Here is a 19,299-nt window from a genome sequence, read left to right as displayed (position 1 = left end):
ATGACGACGCTGTAACACTTAGGCATCCGCTTCCGTCCTCGTGGTGTGTGTTCATGTCCTTCACTCCCTTTCCTGCTCCTTCAGCTCCCTCCCCCGGCCTCCCACAGCTGCTCCGCTGGCTGGCGATGGGGTCGGGGTCTTAACAGCGCCCCCCCTGGCTCGTGGTCACCGTGGACTCACCGCCGCCCCGTGTCAGCTCTAACCTGCCCTCCCTTGTGTTGTTTTCTGTTCTCTAACACTCCAGGTCCAGATAGTCTCCAAAAAATTGAACTACAGCCATGTTCAGTCCAAGTGTGGTTCCAAGGACAATATTAAGCATGTCCCTGGAGGTGGTAATGTAAGTATCAGCTCTGGACACCCGGCATCTGAGGCACAGGCCGCTGTGGGGTGCCCGAGGGGAGGGCCACCGGCCCGGGGCTCCCCTCAGGAAGTGCCCATGAAGTAAGGGGAGACCTGGCTGCTCCCGGGGGCGGTGAGCCCCTGCCCTCGCCCCGCCGGCGTCTCAGCCCCGTGGGTGGGAGGTCTGAGAGCGGCGGTCAGCAGCGGGCCTCTCGCCTGTCTCGAGCCCGCTGTGGGGGGACACACCTCTGTCTGTGCACCCCAGTACTGCCTGGAGTCCTTGTGGTCGTGGAGGCGGTGCCCCCTACCTGCTCCCCTCCCCGGTCACTCGGTCACTCGTCACTGTCCTCTCCCGGCCTCTCCCCCCCATTGTCCTCCGTTTCTAGTCCCCTCCTCTTTTATTCCCTTTTCCTCCTCCTTTTTTTTGGTCCCTTTTCCTCCCCTGTCTGGCCATCCTCTCTGTCACGCTGCGTTTCTGTGCCAGCCCTGAGATCCGTGCTGGGATCACAGTGACTCCAGCTCGCAGGGAGCCGAGGGCCCAGGTGTAGGGAGAGCCGGGACCACGTCCCGTCGTCAGTCAGTGTGTGAGGGACGCCGCGGCGTGTGCCGGGGCGCGTGGGGGGCCATCCGCGTGCGCCTCCGCCCTTCACTGCTTCTCGCCCGCCCGGGGGGAGCCGTGCAGTCCTGTCTCCCGGGCTTCGTTCGCTCCCTTCTCCTCAGGGCCCTGCTCCGCTGCCGCCTTTTGTTCTCAGGCTCTGCCCCCCGCCCACGGCCTGCATGCAGCCCCCCCCACAGTTCCCTCGTGAGGAGGGCGGCCAGAGCGCCCTTTCCCGCCCCTTCCTCGGCATCTCCCCACCATGGCTCTTCCCCACGTGGGCAGAGACTGTGTCCTGGTCAGCTTGGTAGTTGGTCAGACATTAGCCAACCTGGTGTAGGGTCAGCTGAAGTGGGTGAAGCTTTAAAGGCTGTGTGTGGTTGAGGTGATGGAGATCCAGCCTGTGGGTCCCCCGGTGGGCAGTGGCTCTTGCCTTTTCTCTGGCTTTTGGCCTGGATGAAAACAGAAGGGGATGAAAACAGGGACTCTGAAGGATTGGGGGCACCTGTGTGTGTGACACAGCCGTGCATTTACATGTGTTGTGCAGTATAGATAATAGTGCTGAAAATAATCGTCGTCACTTACTGTAGTCTTTACTCTGCCTGCACATAAAGACTTTTTTTGTGGAGGAATGTATTTTTTTGTGGAGGAATGTATTTTTTTTTTAAGCATTTCCCTTTTTGGAGGCTTCCGTGACAGCAGGGCCTGTGAGCGGTGTTTCAGGTGGGGCGAGGAGGGTGGGCCTGCTCTGCGGCTGGAACAGCACTGCAGGTCTAAGCCCCTCCCCCGCCACAGCCCCCGCCCCATGCCGCGGTCCTGGAGTTATCCCGGTCAGCGCCCTCCACTCACATGCAGACACAGGCTCGGCCCTTCTTGAGAGCCAGGAGGATGTCGGGAGGTGATGGAGAGGCTACTTCCGCAGCTGATCCCAATTTCAAATTTGGTGGCAGTTTTAATTTCGCGTCACCCTCATGAGGGGGGACATGTATGTGTAATGAGTTCCCGGACCTGTTAGGAGTAGCACACCACTGATATCTGCAGGAGGCCCACGGGGTGTCACAGACCAGTGGTGACTGTGTGAGCACAGCTGCAGCCAGATACAGTGGATGCGGGGTTGGTCGTGTGCCAAGAGGACCACAGAGAGGGACGTGGCTTCTGCTGGCTGGCAGGCTTCACTGGGGAGGGGACACGGGGGCCAGGCCTCAAAGTAAACTGAGTGGTTTGTGCTAGCATCCGGATTCTGCTGATGAACTTCTCATGTTTCATTTCACATATTCCTTTATCCCTCAATTTTCCTCTAATCGACTCACGTTTAATTTTTTTCTCCCACATTTGCATAAGACTTTCATAGGTAGTGGTGGTGTTTCTGTCAGTCATATCATGTCTCACAATTCTGGTTATTTTGTGATACTGTCACCTGTCAGTGCCCAACACCTAGACCCACAAGGTCAGTGGGCTGCATTTCTTCTCCATGTATTACCTGGAACACATCTGTAAAACGAAACTTCTCCTTTACCAACTATGCTTTAATTGAGGACCAGGCACGAGGTAAAGAAGTGGAGGCTTTGAGGGCAGATAACTGTCAAGGACTGTTTGGGTTCCATGCCTTGGCCAGAGCCCGGCCTCGATGAGTGATTTAACGGTAACTCTTCACAGGTGGTCTCGGGGATGACACGAGATGACCTTGCCACCCTTGCTGCAGGACACATGGTGGCTTGGTTTAAACAGCTGCCACATCTCTTTGGCTGGGGAAAGTACACTTCCCTCCGGTCCTGTTTAGGGAGAATTGCAGCCTTGTTGGAAAGATGAGACAAAGCGAAGGCTGTTGTTCTGACGGTGGTGGGCACTCTAAATACTTGCTGAATACGTGAAGTAATTAGTGTCCAGTTGTTGCCAATGTCCATTTAAGATGATGTGAAGAGCTGGAGCGCGGCTAGAGCCTGGGAAGGCTCCGGAGAGATGGCCTTAGAGCTGGCCTTGCAGGATGGGCGCAGGAGGGCTGAGATGAGCATCCTTTGATACTTCTAAATTAATTTTTTTGCGCACACAATTAGAAAAGGCTGGCTATAAAATTAGGTAGAATGAGTGGAAAGAAAACCATTAAGAGACTGTCTCAGAACTTAAAAAGCTTTTCTCCCCTTAGCTAAAATGAAACTGTGTAAGAAGATTTACTACAATAAGGGAAAGAGTGAGGATGGCCCAGGCAAGCTGGTGGTTACGGGAAGTTACTCCGTGCCAGGCCCTGGGCTGTGGGCGGGAATAAAGCATGTAGCAGACCTGCCCTCTTGGAACACAGCGGAGGCCGCATTTCCTGACACTGGAGAAAGGAACACCAGGCACCGCAAGGTAGCTGTCGAATGGCGTTGTTAGGAAGCCACCGGAAGGTGCGGCCTCCGCCGGCAGGGCCCTGCACGCCCCGACACGGAAAAGCCAGGCTCTTCCTCAGAATTGGGAGCAGCTAGGTCACTCACAGGAGGCCTGGACTCCCACCCAGGTGCCCAGTAGAACTCACATCTGTAGGTGCCCTTTCCTAAGTTAAAGATGTGCCATCGGTCCTGGTACCAAGATGTTTTTCCAAAGCTCCTGCAGGGCAGACACTGATGAGAGTCTGTTGGCCGTCTTACGGACGGACGGACAGATGGACGGACGGATGGATGGTCATCTTACGTATAGATTAGGTAGATATCTACTGTCAGGAGGGAAAACGTATTGGAAAAAAAAATGGAAAGAAATACACCAGAGTGTTAATTCCGTTTTATCTCTGGGCCAAAGAGTCGATGGGTAAGATTCGAGGTGGAACAGAAGGGATATTTCGGATCCGGATCCAGAAAAATGGGTGCAGAGCTGCCTGGCAGATGCGTGGATGGGCTCGGGGTGGAGAGGCCTGTGCGTGTGGGCAGCATCGGTTCGGTCTGGCTGGAGGAGGGGTCAGACGCTACAAGCAGGGCCAGGATGGACCAAGGGCCCTTGTAACCGCTTCGGGCGGTGACCCTGACCTTGACCAGACTGAGATGTCGGCGCTTACAGAGGGAGAGCAAAAACTCGGACATGGAGAAGAGGCTTTCAAAGGGAACGTGGGTTTGGCCCTGGCAACGTACCTTCTCTGCGGTGATAACGTCGTTGTGGTTTCTTCTCAGGTTCAGATTCAGAACAAGAAGGTGGACATCTCTAAGGTCTCCTCCAAGTGTGGGTCTAAGGCCAACATCAAGCACAAGCCTGGTGAGTGGTGCCTCCCTTGTCCCAGGACACCTGGGCATGTGGTCCTCCCGTGGGCCAGCCGGGTGTCCCCCTTACACCTTCGTCACTCCGTAACGATTCCTGGAGCCACCCCCGCTCAGGACACAGCCATGGCACGGTGCAGCCTTCAGTCCCTGTCAGGGATGGGAATAGGGCACTGACCTCTCAGCGGGAGGAGGAACCGGTGGTGGGCGGTGAAGGCTGCCCTTCGCACGGGCACCGTCCTGAGGACCTGCTGTTGACTGAGGCCCAGGGCAGAGGCCCGCTCCAGGCCGGGGATCCGGCTCAGCCTCCCAGCCGGGCGAGCGTTTCGAGAGCTGGTGCTGGCATTCCAGAGAGCGAGGCCAGGCCTCACTGGCAGATTCGGGAGCAAAGATGATCCCACAGTGCGTCGGCGGCTCCGGTCTCAGCTGTCACCCTGTCACCCTCGCGTGCTTTGGTTCCCGGGTCTGCGGCAGGTTTGGGGTAGGGAGGACCCCTGCAGCAGCAGGCGCACCGGTGGGCGGATCTGGCGTCCCAGAGGGCGGTCACCAGGGGCCCGTTGAGACCGAGAAAACTCCCTTTCCTCAGCAAAACCGTCCACTTTAGAACACGCTCTGTTAAAAAGGATGAAAACATTTCAGCCTTAACTAACCTTCCTTTTCCCCCTTTTATCTGGCACATCTACTAATGAGATGCTCCCCTCCCTAGTGACGCTGGGCGACTTGAAGTCCAGCTTTTGCGGGGGGCTAGGACTCGAGCGTGGAGATGTGGCGAGAAGCTGCGTGTTGAGGTTCGGATGGGAGCTGAGGGACTGGGGGAGAAAGGAGAAGACGGGTTGAGGGCCACCATGCTGCCGGGCCACACCAGGGCCGGGTGGCAGTGAGGACGGGCTGGCCCTTGACCCCACGGCCACGCTGTGGCCTGTGAGCCTGTGTCCAGGTCACCCTCCCCCTGCATCCCTGCCGAGAGGCGCTGGACCCGGGCTGGCCGGCCCTTTCTCAGCTCAGGCCCAAGGCCCTTTGCCTTTTCACGACAGTGGGGTCTGGTTCAATGGCTCAGACAGCCTACGTTCCCATCCTGTCTCGGTCAGTCACTAGCTCGGCGGTGACCTTGGGCAGGTCACTTTGTCCCAGCGTCAGTGCCAGCAGCTCTAAAACGGGGATCCTGACCGTGCTGGAAGAGGCCGTGGCGCAGCACACAGCCGGTCAGTCGGGGGTTGTCACGCTGCCCGGGGGACGAGAAGCGGCGTGCCCCTGGCACAGTTCGAGGCCCGCCCTGGAAGCCGCGGGCTGCGATGGTGAGAGGGTGGCTGCTTCTCCGTGGAGCTGCCCCCTCCGGCTGGACGGGGAGTCGGCCCCAGCCAGACTCAGGGAAGAGGCGCCCCACTTCGAAAGCGCGCACGCCGTGTCCTGTCTGTCCTCGGAGCCGGGGGCAGCGGGTCGCGTTTTCCCCGCTGCTGGACGGGCGCTTAGCCAGCCCTCGGCCAGGCTGGGGTTCCCGTCCCAGGCCGCAGGCTGTGCCTGCGGGACTGTTTCTCTGCCGCCCCGGTGACCGGTGCCGTTCTGGTTCCAGGTGGAGGAGATGTCAAGATCGAAAGTCAGAAGCTGAACTTCAAGGAGAAGGCCCAGGCGAAGGTGGGGTCCCTTGATAACGTGGGCCACCTGCCTGCGGGAGGTGCCGTGAAGGTAGTGAATGGGTTGCCACGGGGACAGCTGGGGACGGGCGGGGTGTGCGGTGGAGTCTGGGTCCCTGCAGGCGGGCGCTGTCACCGCCCCTCAGTCTCTTCAGGAGTCATGTCCCCCACACCATTGCTGTTTTCCCATCATCATCAGACCTGGGCGAGGCAGGAGAGGTTAAGAGGCCCAAGCCGGAGACAGCCTTCTGAGAACCATGGCCTTCCTTACTTTTTGAGCTCATCTCAGCCATTTTCAGAGAAACTGTGGCTGGGGCACAGGTCACCACAAGGCGGGTGGGCTGCACGGTAGTTGTCCCCAGCTACCTCATGAGAGGGGTGTGGGCACATGCGACAGCAGGCCTGGTGTCCACCTGCCTCCGGAGGGACTGCCTGCGGCCCGTTTGGGCCAAGGCTCTGGGGGCGTGCTCGGGTGACAGGGCTTCCCACCCTCGGGACTGCCTGGGCCTCTCCTCCCTGCCCCGCCTCCTTCCCGCCCTCCCTCCTTCCACAGTCCTGTGAGCCCCTTTGTGTGCTGAGATGCTGTCTGTCCCTCGTTCTGTGTCGGCAGGTAGGGGGCGGCGTCTTGCAGGCTTTGGTGCTTGAGGGTCACTGCAGCCACTGAGGGGAAGGTGCACAGGGAGGGGGCCAGAGCGCTGCTGCAGGCCTCCACTGTGACATTGGAGAGCCCGCACTGGGCCACCCCTGCCACCCTTTTATCCCGCCCTCCCGCGGTGCGGAGTCGAGCCCTGATTAGCCTTCACGAACATTTTGGGATCCTGGCTCTGTCACAGGCTCTTGGTTCGTGTCCCCACCCTTCTCTAGTCTATGTCTGTGGGGCACTAGCTCAGGTGCCTCGTCCAGGGCCACGCAGCAAGTGCATGCAGACCAGGATTCGCACCTGGCCTTCTGGCCCCGCCTCCTGTGTCCATGTTTCATTATGTCCCTTTCTTTGCTGTTTCTGGAGTCATTTTCCAGTACTGATTGGCCTGCGGCGTCACTGCTTCCCAGCCAAGTCCAGGCCCGTCTCGAGACGGCGCCTCAGGCTCGCTGCAGCTGACCTGCTGTCCTTGCTGTGTTTGTTTGGCGCTAGCCTTGCTGAGAAGCCTGGCACCTCTCAGAGAGGCATTTCACAGAGGAAGCTCCCAGAGCATGTCACTAGCCAGGCTGCGCCGTCCTGCCCCGCACTTGGCTGCCCTGCCAGCGGTGGTTCCCATGGGCGGGGCAGGGGTGGGAGCACCCGGTCCACGTGGCCCAGATGACAGCACCTCCATCCAGGGGCGGCCGGGGCGGGGGCTGCGTGTAACTCTCACCTCCGTCCCCCATCCCACTCCCTCTCGGACTGACCCTGCACTGTCTCCCCCACTGTTTCATTGTAGACGGAGGGCGGTGGCAGCGAGGCCCCTCCGTGTCCGGGCCCCCCCGCTGGGGAGGAGCCGGCCATCCCTGAGGCAGCGCCCGAAGCTGGCGCCCCCACTTCAGCCAGTGGCCTCAGTGGCCACACCACCTTGGCAGGGGGTGGTGACCAAAGGGAGGCCCAGACCTTGGACTGCCAGATCCAGGAGACAAGTAAGTGGCTGGGCTTGGCCTGAGGGCCAGCCAGGGACCCTGCCACTGGCTGCAAATTGAAACTCCTTTGTTTTTTGACCAGAGTGTGGCCTAAATTTTAACGAAGCAACCTTTTATTTTCCAGGCATCTAATGATGACATTCTGGTCTCGTCTTCCATCCCTTTGTCCCCCCCTTGTCTCCTTCGTGACCCTTTCCCTCCCTCCTCCCGTGTCACTGCAGATTGAGACCTACAGGCTGACGTTCCGGGCAAACGCCAGGGCCCGCACCGACCACGGGGCCGACATTGTCTCCCGTCCCCCCCACTTCCCTGGCGGCCCCAGCTCAGGCACCCGTGTCCTTGGCTGTCTTCCCCGGGCCGCCCACTAGACCTGTGACCGCCGGGGTTCCGGGCAGCCCTCTAGGGCCCTCCCCCCTCCCTCCCTCCTGTCTCGCTTGCCCAAGGCAGCAGCCGTCACCCCCACACCTCTTCCCGCCCCTTGCCCCAGGCCCGGTCCTTGCTTTGCTCCTGTCCCATCATCGCGTCCCTGCTCCAGGGAGTGGTATTAGGGGTGGGGGGAGGCTGACCTGGGGTCTTGGGGGGGTCTAAGAGAGGAGACCTGATTCCAATCCCCTCTTTGTTTGGGTTTTTTGGACCAAACCCAAGAGAAACTGACATACCCTCCCTCCCTCCCTCCTCACTGGGTCCACCTGGCGGGATGAGTGGATTGCCCATGCGGTGGCCCGGCCCTGACCGCGTCCCCTGGAGCCTGCTAAGCTATTGCCTGTCCCTTTGACGTGGCTGGTGCCAAACACCTCTTGCCACCCTGCCGCAAGTTAGCTAGGGGTCAACGCTGCCTGTCCCCACTGCTTCCCATACCTGCCTAGCTGCTGTCATACTTTTTTCTTGTTTTATTCTTTTTTTTTTTTTAAATATCCTAAAAACTGGTGGAATAGTTTTGCAGGTTGAAGTCATGTCTTAAATGAAAGTCCTCAGCAGGTGTTAAAGGAAACAGAGAGGGGAGATCCTTAAGCCTCCAGCCAGGAGGTCAGGCACTGGGGGCTGCCCAGGGGGCAGCTCGGGACCCCGGAGATGGTGGGCAGGGCGGGTGACGTGGGGGCTGCAGCCTGGTCAGCAGGTAGGGCATGCCAGGAGCTGCTCAGAGTGTGACTGGTGGTTCTGCGTTTTGCGTTTATGCTGCTTTTCTTTTCTAACCAAGAGGCTGGTTTTGGCATCTCTGTCTGTCTCATTCCTGGGATCTGGTGGGAGATACAAGGTCAGGGCTGGAACAGGCCACGGAGGTCAAAATCCTGCAGGCCGAGGACACTTGGGCCCTCGGCTACCAGGGAGCCTAAGATGTGCAGAGCGCGTATAGGTCGTGGGGAATCAGGTCCAGAAATTTAAAAATAAAGGCATAAGACTGGGGCCAACCCACGTCCCTGCTACTCTGACTGGAGCGGCGGGAGGTGAGGCGAGGCCAGCCTGCGGGGCGTCCCGGCTCGGCCCGCTCGGGGTGGCTGCAATGAGAAATCCCGGGAATCGTATTGGCACGAAGACTCTTACTGCACTTGTATTTTTTTGTATTAAAATTTGCATGGTTTCTAATAAAGGATTAAAACCTACCGGTTTGCAGTGAAATGGCCTGGGAGTTTTAGGGTTTCCCTGGCAGGGCCTCGTGCGGTGCCCTCCTGCCCTCTGTTGCTGTCCCGCAGAGCCGGGCAGGTTGGGGCGCCTGACTGGGGCTCAGGTTCGCGCTCCAGCAGAGCGAGGGCGTTTGGGCGGGCAGGCCTCCCCGCTTCTGAGGCAGCGTGTCAGTGGGGAGGTGGGCCACCATAGCCCCAGCTCCCACAAACCAGGAAGTTGCAAGCCTCGTGGAGAAAGTGCTTCTAGACCAGAGGGTCCTCACCGGGAGGTCAGGGCGCCCATGTCTTGGGGGCGGGACCTGCACCCTCCCTGTGGTCCTGGACCACCGGCTCCAGGTCCTTTCACTCCTTTAGCCAAGGGTGGGGGTGGGGGGGCCCAAGCAGAGCTGTCTGGATGGCCTGGTCGCAGCTCCTTGAAGGGTCCCATGGCCAGAGGCTAAGGTGGTAGCCCTGACAGGTGAGGACCAGAGGCCTGTGTGCTGTGTACTACTCTGTGGTCATCGGGGGTGGGACATCTCTTACTGCCTGATTTGCTTATGGCTCAGCCATTACCTGTGTCAGTCTGTGATTCTGTTGTCATGATTTCAAGAGTAAATAAAGCTCATGATGTCTCACCACGCAGGTCCTTTCTTTGTACGTCCTGGCTTGTCTCGGCCTCCAGCGTCCACACCCACCCCCTGGCTTGTTCCCTTGCATTGAAGGACCGGTGCGCGTGGTGTAGTCGATGACCACAGCCTCGCATCTGTGAACATGTGGTTACAACCAAGGGCAAGTCCAGCTTGTGGCAGGGCTGCCACACAGCTTGGGGGCCCCTTTTTTAAGGGGTTAAAAGATTAAGGTCCAGGTGGGCCCCGGCTGCCTGTGGGTGGCAGCCAGACAGAATGAGAATACGCACTGGACCAGTGTCTCAGGGAGGGAGACACAGGAAGGGGCTGCTCAACACTTGCTGTCCCAAGCTGCAAAGACAGTGACAGTAGCAACGGGCTACCCATGGTGTGGGGACCTACAGGAGCAGCTGTGACACAGACTGGGCTGGCTCAAGGGTCAGGCCAGTTGACAGCACGGGTGATTCAAGCTCCCGAAAGGGTGGTTCTAAGCCCCCTCCTCCCCCAAGACCTTGGGCCCCAGCCTGTCCCCCAGCCTCCCTGCCTTCACACTCCCTCAGTCTGGGGAACCGTGGCCCCCACCCAGGGTGCCGAGGCCCCAAGAGAGGCGCCCCCAGAGGACAGCGATGCTCACAAGGGATAAATAGAACTTTATTTTAAATAAACATTTGCACTCTGTACACGGCCCGGCCGACGCAGGGCTCAGTCCTCGGCTGACTTGCGCACGTCGAAGCTGCCACAGGGTCCCCGCAGCAGCTCCGCCAGCAGGGCCAGCAGCTGCCCGTGCTCCTGCTGCACCTCCAGCGGCAGCGCGGCCAGCTCACTGCGCAGGCTCCGCTCCACCATGCGGCCCAGCGCCCGGCGCAGCTCCCGCAGCAGCCGCACGGTGCGCGAGTCGCCCTCCAGCCTCAGCAAGTCGCTGTCACTCAAGGAAATGGTGGCCCGGCGCCCATCGTCTGGCAGAAAGGAAAGGTGGTAGGGAGCCAGGGTGACGCCAGGCCCTCGGGGAGACAGACCGCCCCAGTGGCGCAGGGGGCTGGGAGGCGCGCAGGTACCCACCACGGACGTGGACGTCCCCGTCGGTCAGTAGCAGCACAGCTAGCGGGTGTACCTGGGAGGAGTCCCGGACGAAGACGCTGCCGTTGGATTTGACAGCCATGAAATACGTCAGCCAGCGGCTCCGTAGCCGTGTGGCCTCCCTGGAGGACAAAAGCTGCGTGAGGCCACCATTCTGACCCATCCGAGGGACCCTGCCCGGCCTTGCCTGCCCCCCACCTGTTAATGGTCGACTTGTGCAGCAAGATGTTGCCTGATTTGGTCCTGTATGTGACACTGTTGGGCTTGAACTTGCCCTGCCGGGTCACCTTGCCCTGCCTCACCTGCGGGGATGGAGGGAAAGATGGGTGGGCTGAGCGAGGAGCTGGGGATGGGAAAGGTCGGGGCCCAGTCGCCCTGTCCCGGAGGCAGCACCTGGATGAGGTTGGGGTAGAGACCCGCCATCAGCACGCCCTTCACCAGCTCCTCCTCCTCGCTGTACTCGTTGCACTGGGCAGAGGCCAGGGTGCAGTCCGAGGGCTTCCCCACCAGGAAAGCCTCGTAAATGTTCTCGGAGAACTGCTTGATGAGTCCTGCGGAGGCAAAGCTGGGGTGAACCCGCGGCCTGGAGCCGAGGCCAGGCAGACGGCAGCTCATAGCCCGGGCTGGGGCTCCGCTGACCGTGGATGAAGCGCAGGCTCGGCGCGTACAGCAGGTTCTCCTCCAGGTAGTTCTCACGGGAGCTGCGGTCCTGCCAGCGCAGCACCTCCTCCCAGCCGGCCACGGCCCGCACGAAGGCCAGGTGGTCACTGCCACTGTCGTGGCTCAGCAGTGCCTTCACCTGGGAGGGGGAGGACAGTACCAGGGTCACGGGCAGGGCTCGAGGAGGCTCCCCCAGGACAGGAGGTGGTGCAGGGCTGACGGGGAGCGCCGAGACCATGGCAGGGGCGGGTCTGACCTTGTCCACCTCCGCTCGGTTCTGCAGGCTGCTGCTGAAGGGGTCCCGGGTGAGGCAGGAGACGACCACCAGCAGCGGGTGCAGGCAACGGAAGATGGCGGCCAGCACTATGGCCTTGGCCAGCCGGGGGTCGGTGGAGATGTGGGCCAGGCGCTGCCCCAGGGTGGTCAGGTACTCCCGCTGGTCCAGCACCCCTGCAACAGCTCAGCTGTCAGGCCCGCCCTGGAGAGCCTCTCCGCGGCCCGGCCCAGCCCTGCCCACTCACCGATCTCCTGGAGCAAGATCACAGCCTCGTCCACTGCCTTAATGTTTGGACTGTCCACGGCCTTGGAGAGGAACTCCACTGCCTGCAGCCAGAATACAGCAGAGCCCCCCGTGAGCCTGCGTCCCGCCCGCTGCGCCCAAGGCCCGCCTGCCCCGCGGCGCCTCTGCGCACCGTCTTCTCGGGCATGTGGATCTTGGCCTGCAGCACCAGGTTCTCAAGGGGCGTGCGCAGGATCTCCGGCACTTGGAAAGGGACCATTTTCTCCAGCCGGCTCCGTGGGAACAGGTGGTAGGCAAAGCCCGACTGACAGCGGCCCGCCCGGCCCCGGCGCTGGATCACATTGGCTCGTGACACCCACACCGTCTCCAGGCAGGACACCTGGGGGAGGGGGCAGGTGAGCAGCAACACAGACGCCACAGGACTTCCTCAGTGCCCCGTCCCCCCATGCCTGGCCACCACCTCATTTAAGCCCTCAACAGCCCTACCCCAACAGGGACACTGAGACCCCACAAGTGTGGCCTTCTCCAGACATAGGGCAGGTCCAAGGCCGATCTGAGCCAGGGGCCACCCCAGAACTGGAGTTCTCCCCCGGGGCTGGCTGGGCCCTGGAGATGGGTGCCACCTTGGTCTTCAGGTCATAGCGTTCCTCCTTGTGCAGGCCACTGTCCACCACGTGCACGATGTCATTGACTGTGATGGAGGTCTCAGCGATATTGGTGGCCAAGACAATCTTGCGTACTCCAACTGGTGGCTGCTGAAATATGGCCTTCTGGTCCATCATGGGGATGTTGGAGTGCACTGGTGGGCAGCAAGCACACACAGGTTACAGGCACCGCTCGGGCCAGGACCTCCCCGTGGTGACGGCAGGGCAAGGATTTTCACCCCATTTTCCTGAAAGTGAGGCCCAGGTTTAGTAAGCCCAGGAAAAGTTGCAAAGCCAGCAAAAGGCAGTGCAGCCTGGTCAGAAACCCAGGCCCCTTGGGTCCTAGTTGGGTCGGTCCCCAGAATACAAGGCGAAGCCGGTGGGTGTCTGGGTGCCGTGAGGCCCTGCACACAGCTCTCACCTGGCAGGATGAGGTACTTGCTCTCGTGCACGCCCAGGGCCTCCTGCAGGCGCTGCTGCACTCCTTTGATCTCCTGCCAGCCAGGCAGGAAGCAGAGGATCCCACCTGGAGAGGGGCCCCGCAGGCGTGAGCTGGCTCCCAGCAGACCGAGGTCGGGGCGGGCGCAGGGCAGGGGGGCACCCACCTGGTTCCCCGCGGGCATCGATGTGCAAAACCAGATCGGTCACAAGGTCCAAATCGAGTGCACACTCGTCCTCAGCCTGGGTGGAAGAAGAGAAACCACAGTCACAGTCCCAAGGCAAGGGGTCACACAGAGAACACGGCCACTGTGACTTTGTGAGGCTGAGGCATCTCACATGACGCCAACAACCCTCACCACACCCCTGCCATGGAGACGATCATTCCCGTTTCTGTCAAGAGAAGCGAGGCGTGAGGAGGGTCACTTGCCCTAGGCCACGAAGCCCCAGAAACAGAAAGGACAAAATCCATGGAGGAAGGGCCCAGGCCCCCTCACCTCGTGGTGCCGGTGCCGGGGTGGGTACTGGTGCTTGCCCAGCTTGGCCAGGATGTCCTCCAGGTAATACTCCTTGACGGGGTACATGAAGCCGGGCACCTTGATGACGGGGCAGCCGCCGAAGTAGCGGGAGAAACGCTCGTTATCACCCGTGGCGCTCATGAGCACCAGCCGCAGGGCGGGGTTGAGCCGCTGCAGGCCCTTGAGCAAGATCAGCAAGAAGTCCGTGTTCACGTCCCGCTCGTGCACCTCGTCCACGATGACGTGGCTCACGCCTTCCAGGCTGGGGTTGCTCTGCAGCTTCCGCAGCAGGATGCCCACGGTGCAGAAGAGCAGGGCGCCGCCCCGGGCCGGGGGCTTGCTTTCCAACCGCACCTGGAAGCCCACGTTCCGGCGCAGGGAGGGGCCCAGTTCGTGGCTGACCCGCTGTGCCACGGAAACGGCCGAGATGCGGCGCGGCTGGGTGATGATCACGTTGCAGCGAGCACCTCGGCCCTCGGTCACATAGCGCTCCAGCAGCAGCTGCGGGATGCGCGTGGTTTTCCCACAGCCTGTGTCCCCGGAGATGACCACCACCGGGTGCTGCTCAATAGCATTGAGGATGGTGTCCCGATGTGGGTCCACAGGGAGCTGGGGGGCCTCCTGCCAGATGGGCCCTCGCCGCCGCCACAGCTCTAGCAGGCTCTGGCTCAGACGCACCTCCTCCGACTCTGACAGGGGCACGTAGGGCTTGCCTGTGATAGGGTCACTCAGGGGCCCTGAGTCCTTGCCCAAGGGCAAGATGTCATCACCCTGCAGCCGGAGCTCTGGGGAGATCCATGAACTGTCCACGGGGTACTAGGGGACAGAAGAAGCAAACGAAATGATGAAAGAGAGAATTACCTTCTTCCTCACTTGCACCCAGACCCTCTTCATGTGATTCGCTGGGTCACACACTATGGCCCAGGCCCCTGGGCAGCCGACCTGTGGGCACAGCTGGGCTGCTTGGGGCAAGGGTGCTCCAAGGCTTCATCTTCAGTGGGTAAAATGGGGAGTGAATACTGCCTGCTGCAGGTGGAAGCTTTCAATTTGAAGACGATGGAGGTGGGCGAGGACGTGAGGGGCTCTTACGTGGTTCAGGAAGGTCTCTATCTTGCGGAGGATGGGCTCAGGCAGCTGGATGGTACATGGCCGGCGCTGGGTCTCGCCCAGCTCACGCAAGGAGGCCAAGTTGTACATGGCATGGGTAAGCGGCTCGTTGTTGCGGTCCACCAGGCCCAGGCTCTGCAGAGGGGACACGCATGGCCCGGTCTGTGCCCCTGCCTCCCCAGAACCAGCCCAGCCAGACTCAGGAGGTCCAAAGGGAAATCGTGCAGAGCAATCTCTTTCCTAAGAGATGCCCGTTTTCGGCTGACGTGATACAAGAGAGAAATAAGGGACCCGGAAAATGTAAATCACCACCAAAAAAAAAAGAAATTAACTAAGTAAAATTAATTCAAAGAAAGCCAGCCCTGACATGTACGAGCAGAACAGCCTCACATCTGTCGGGAAGGCGGCGGGGGCTGAGAAACTCCCACTGAGCAGCTGGGTCCCCAACAGCCCAAGTTCACCTCCACGAATTCCCAGCACGGCGGCCTGTAAGATAGGTGGGCCAGGCCCTTAACGACCCCGACACACCTCACAGGTACCCTCTGCCTTCACTGCCTCACCCAAATCCATCCCCACTGTGTTCTGTCTGCACGGCACCCGTTATGTCTGTGACCCCAACATACAAATGTATATGGAATATCTACTTATGCTATTTGGTAAAATAAGCAACTAGAAGAGAAACATTGCATCCTTTTTCCCTACATGCCCAAAGCCACCTCATCACCAGAGATAAAACCTCAGGCAAGAGCATAAAACCAGTCATTTTTCCTTAGTCTTGTGTCCCCATCACCTGTCATGTCAGGATTCTGCTCTCCCTCTGAAGTTCCGATCCAACACTCCCTTCTTTAAGCAGTTCACCCCTGGGGGGACCAACCCCCTTCCTCTGGCCTCTGGGTAGACCTCAAGGTCAAGGATCCAGTCCCTAGACCACGGGAGGTGCCAACACAGCCACCTTGCCATAGGAGAGGCTTCCGCCCTTCCCAGGACAAGAGGTTACCAGCACCCTCTGCCCAGCAGCCAGCCTGCTGCTCTGAACGCCGCTGCCAGGTGGGGGCCGCTCCTCCCGAGACACGACTCCAGCAGCTGCGAAGCCTCTGGCCACCAGTGCTTGCGTCTACCAAGCTAAACTCAGAGCTTCTCCAAGTTCTCCCAATGATCCCTAGTTATGTTCTTGAGCCACAGGTAACACATCCATTCCGTCTTCTGTGACCACTTCCCTGTCCCAAGCCCTCGTCTATTCTCCAGGCTCTCATTACCTCTCAGCATCAGCTGTATCTAAAATGCAGTTCCCAGAGCCACGCATGACCACTGAGAGTAAAACAGGGCCTCGTTCCTCTCTCGTTCTGCAAATGAAAACTCTACCAACACGGTTTCAAGTCACTAGCTTCTCAGGCAGTCCGAACACAATGCTAACTCCCACCGCTGGGCCATCTGCTGGCCTCCAAAGCCTCTTCCAGGGAACTGCTGGCTGCAGGCCACACAACCTTCACCTTGCTGCTCATCGCTTCTTCAAGCTTCACCCCAGATAAATGTCTTATTTGTTTTGGCCACACAAGCCGGGTTCTAAAAGACTTTTCTAGACATCAAGCCTGCCACTCGACATAGGCACCATTTCTCCAGCTTTACACCATCCAGAATGATGAACATGTTTCCTGCCAGCTTCGCCTAGGTTCTGCCAACAAGGCTGAAAAGGCTGAGCTCACAAGCAGAGCACTTCTAGAGGGACTGTGGGCAGGTCCTGGAAGCAGCAGCCACACAGCCTGACAAGTATACTTTTGTGCCCAGCCAGAGGCTTGGTATGGTGGGTTTCACTTCCTGGAAAAGTGGACCAATCTGCAAGGGTAGGAGGGAGCTCCGAGAAACCTGCCACGTCATGCCAGGGACCCTCCTGGACTCACCTTCAGTTTCTTGCAGGCCAAGGCCGCCGCCTTGTTCTCAGCCTCTGCTTTGCGGCGCCCTTTGGCAACAAAGGTCATGGGACAGGGCCAGAGCAGGGTCAGGGTGGACAGCTTGGTCTTGGTGCCCACAGTATGGAACTGCATGAGGTTCTACAGGAAAGGCGAGAGGTGGTTATAAAAAGGCAGGGAATGAAGACGTCTGTGGCATTCTCTGACCGCCGAGGAACCAAGAGATGGACTTAACCCCCAGCTCAGCAGGTGCCAAACACCAGCCACACGAGAAGCACCACTGTGCAGACAGGAGCAAGGCCCTGCAGAGCTGCATCTTGCCCCGTCTCTACTTGCTGCTCCTGTCCCGTGATTCTCAGCCGAAGACAGTGTCTGGGCAATACCCCGACCTGCCCTCCTAACCCCGTCCTCTCAGCACCTTCGAGGCAAAGAGGTGTGGTAGCACCTGTGGGCTGGAGCTGTCAGCATGTGCTAAACACCAGGCACATCATGGGGAAGAAGGCGTTGAACCTGGAGAGAAGCTCTGTTGGCCAAAGCCCGTTAGCCTGATGGCCAAGGTGAAACTCACACCTCAGCAAGACAGACACGGGCCTCCCACTCCGCGGTCCGCAGCCCACTCCCCATGTGCCTGTGCTCTGGCTTCCGTTCTGTCCCCGCTGTCCCACCCTCCTCGCCCTCCAAGGATCCCCAGCTGGCCTCGGAGTGGGCTAGGCAGACAGGCGGCCTTGGCCCTCCCACACACCTGTGGTTTCCCTCCTACCTGGTCTTAGAGCAAACCAGACACGACCAAGCCAGCTCCCCACCCACATGCACTTCTAGGAGACTCAACTCACCTTAGCTGTGGAAGACGATGTTGCTATCTGAATCACCTTGGCCAGAAGGTTCTTGGGAAGCGGAAACTGGGTCAGAGCCCTAATAGCACTGTCATCATCTGTCATTTCAAGGGAACCCCCCCTGGGAGGACCAAAAGTTTAGGTGAAAAAGCTCGCTTTCCTTCCGGGCCAATTTCACCCCGGGGGCAGGACACTGGGATGTTGCAGCAGGCAGCCAAGAGGCACGAAAAGGACAGCAGACTGGGCGTTTCTGCTTGGCCTGTGACCCTCACAGACACGCGTCGTGGCTGATGCTCCCGCAGTTCCCCAAACACATAAGAGGGCGAGGGGCACGCAGAGTGCTTGCTGGGCCTCGGGGACCCAAGTGTGGCCTGAGGGAAGAGCCATGCCGCTGTTGTGCCAAAGCCCAGCCACGCAGTACGAGACCACGGCTGGCTCTCCCCTAGGAGCGGGCAGGCAGACCAGTGGATAATGGGGCACATAGGTGGAGAGGTGGGACAAGGGCCCCCTCGTCTGAGAAGGCTCCTGGGGAACACACCCCCATTTCCACGTCAAGGTGCAGCCAGCTTCCCCTGCATCCCCATCTCTAGCTGTACCTGAGTGGAGTGTGGGAGTCCTGCTGGGTCATGGACAGGAATTCAGTGACATCGATGGTCCCCTCTTCTAGTTCTTCCTCCTCATCTTCCTCTTCCTCTCGGCCCAAGGAGCGGGAGAGGCCCCCAGGTCCCCCTGGCCGGATGCCCTCGGGATTCAGCTGCCGCCAGGAAGTGGGTGGCATGGTGGGTTCTGGGCGCCACCAGCTGTCAGCCGGAGAGCCAAAGCGGTCGGCTAGCACACGGTATTTGGCTGCATCAAATAGCTCATTTCGGGGACCCAGTAGACCCCAGCCCTGGGGGGGTGGAAAGGGACGTTTTGAGGGTCCATACCACCCTCACACCTCAGCCCGCCTGGACCTTGGCCAGTCACACCAAAAGTCCCTCATGTAGAAGCCATGCATCTTCACCTGTCTACCCGCCTCAGCCTCTAGTCCGGAACTGGGCATAGAACACTAAAAATGTCTAGCTCTGACAAATGAAAATGATGAGATAACTTCTTACACTTATCAAAGATAAAAAACAATTTAAAAAACCCAAAAACCTACAGGGCAACAGGGAAGGAGATACATTCACGAAGTGATCCAAGAAGGCTAAGTGAATACAGCAATTAGGACAGATGTAGCCCACGCCATAAGACAGACATACCTTCTGACACAAGAATCCTACGCTCCCCAGGGAAGCTCAGAGGACACTGTTTCCTAAAGCAATAAGGAATGTGAGAGGGCACCAGCCTCACCGAATGGGACCGAAACTGGGGTAGAGTGAGTGAGGTACTTACTTTGGGGGAAGAAAAAAGAATCCTATGCTGGGAAAATATTCTAGAAATAACCTGCAACTTTTTAAAAGCCTTTTATACAAAACTATTATAGTGTCACTGTTCTCTAGAGAGACAATCAAATAGCCTCTGGCACGTACAAAGCAACCTGCTGGGCACCAGAAGCATCGGCAGCAGGAGAGACGAGACCTAGTCCCTGACTTCAAGAAGCTCAGAATCTAAGAGGCAGAACAGAAACGCAGATGCCCAGGGTCAAAGGAACAAACACAAGGGAGAAGCTAGAAGGACAAGGAGCAGAGTGTGAATAAAGTGCAGGTTTGGAGCATTCAAGCTGGGAGTGGTGAAGGCGACAGGGCAAGGCAGGGAGGCGTCAAGAGGGTTTCTGACGCGAGGGCCATGTGACAGTGGACAGCAGGTGCCAGTCCAGGCGCCTCTCTGTAGGGGAGCTTCAGCCCCGTCCGACGCACGACGAGCTGAGGGCTGCCCACACACTGCCTTCTCAAAACTCTTCTTGGGTTTTTGAAATAACCAACTACAGTTGTAAAAATAATTCTATTCATAACAGCAACAAACCATAACCTAAGATGAACTTAAGAAAGGTAT

General features: G+C 59.1%; 2 protein-coding genes across 30 annotated transcripts in view; one reads left to right on the top strand and one right to left on the bottom strand.

Moving 5' to 3' along the window:
• Window positions 1-8,995, top strand: part of LOC105302353 (microtubule-associated protein 4) — a 153,678-nt gene extending 144,683 nt beyond the window's left edge. For 11 of the 18 annotated variants that reach the window (XM_011375345.2, XM_023520535.1, XM_023520537.1 and 8 more), the window contains 5 exons: window positions 245-337; window positions 4,072-4,153; window positions 5,726-5,838; window positions 7,205-7,394; window positions 7,519-8,995. In XM_011375345.2, the coding sequence (XP_011373647.1) occupies window positions 245-337; window positions 4,072-4,153; window positions 5,726-5,838; window positions 7,205-7,394; window positions 7,519-7,526 (486 nt within the window). In that variant the 3' untranslated portion in view covers window positions 7,527-8,995. The remainder of the gene's footprint in view (window positions 1-244; window positions 338-4,071; window positions 4,154-5,725; window positions 5,839-7,204; window positions 7,395-7,518) is intronic. The other 7 variants (XM_023520541.1, XM_011375357.1, XM_011375348.1 and 4 more) reach the window with 4 other exon arrangements.
• Window positions 8,996-10,251: 1,256 nt separating this feature from the next.
• The window catches only part of DHX30 (DExH-box helicase 30), a 28,757-nt gene continuing 19,709 nt past the window's right edge, over window positions 10,252-19,299 (bottom strand). For 9 of the 12 annotated variants that reach the window (XM_023520527.1, XM_023520531.1, XM_023520524.1 and 6 more), the window contains 17 exons: window positions 17,922-18,214; window positions 17,326-17,446; window positions 16,484-16,633; window positions 14,976-15,071; window positions 14,568-14,720; window positions 13,458-14,294; window positions 13,128-13,203; window positions 12,944-13,048; window positions 12,502-12,677; window positions 12,051-12,257; window positions 11,880-11,961; window positions 11,615-11,808; window positions 11,338-11,497; window positions 11,092-11,249; window positions 10,897-11,000; window positions 10,681-10,820; window positions 10,252-10,577 (listed from right to left, as the gene is read on the bottom strand). In XM_023520527.1, the coding sequence (XP_023376295.1) occupies window positions 10,324-10,577; window positions 10,681-10,820; window positions 10,897-11,000; window positions 11,092-11,249; window positions 11,338-11,497; window positions 11,615-11,808; window positions 11,880-11,961; window positions 12,051-12,257; window positions 12,502-12,677; window positions 12,944-13,048; window positions 13,128-13,203; window positions 13,458-14,294; window positions 14,568-14,720; window positions 14,976-15,071; window positions 16,484-16,633; window positions 17,326-17,446; window positions 17,922-18,214 (3,306 nt within the window). In that variant the 3' untranslated portion in view covers window positions 10,252-10,323. The remainder of the gene's footprint in view (window positions 10,578-10,680; window positions 10,821-10,896; window positions 11,001-11,091; window positions 11,250-11,337; window positions 11,498-11,614; window positions 11,809-11,879; window positions 11,962-12,050; window positions 12,258-12,501; window positions 12,678-12,943; window positions 13,049-13,127; window positions 13,204-13,457; window positions 14,295-14,567; window positions 14,721-14,975; window positions 15,072-16,483; window positions 16,634-17,325; window positions 17,447-17,921; window positions 18,215-19,299) is intronic. The other 3 variants (XM_023520533.1, XM_011375337.2, XM_023520532.1) reach the window with 2 other exon arrangements.

The sequence above is a fragment of the Pteropus vampyrus genome, unplaced genomic scaffold, assembly GCF_000151845.1.
Source record: "Pteropus vampyrus isolate Shadow unplaced genomic scaffold, Pvam_2.0 Scaffold271, whole genome shotgun sequence".
Classification (NCBI taxonomy): Eukaryota; Metazoa; Chordata; class Mammalia; order Chiroptera; family Pteropodidae; genus Pteropus; species Pteropus vampyrus.
Note: the sequence above shows the minus strand (reverse complement) of the source record. Positions and strands in the feature narration are given on the sequence as shown.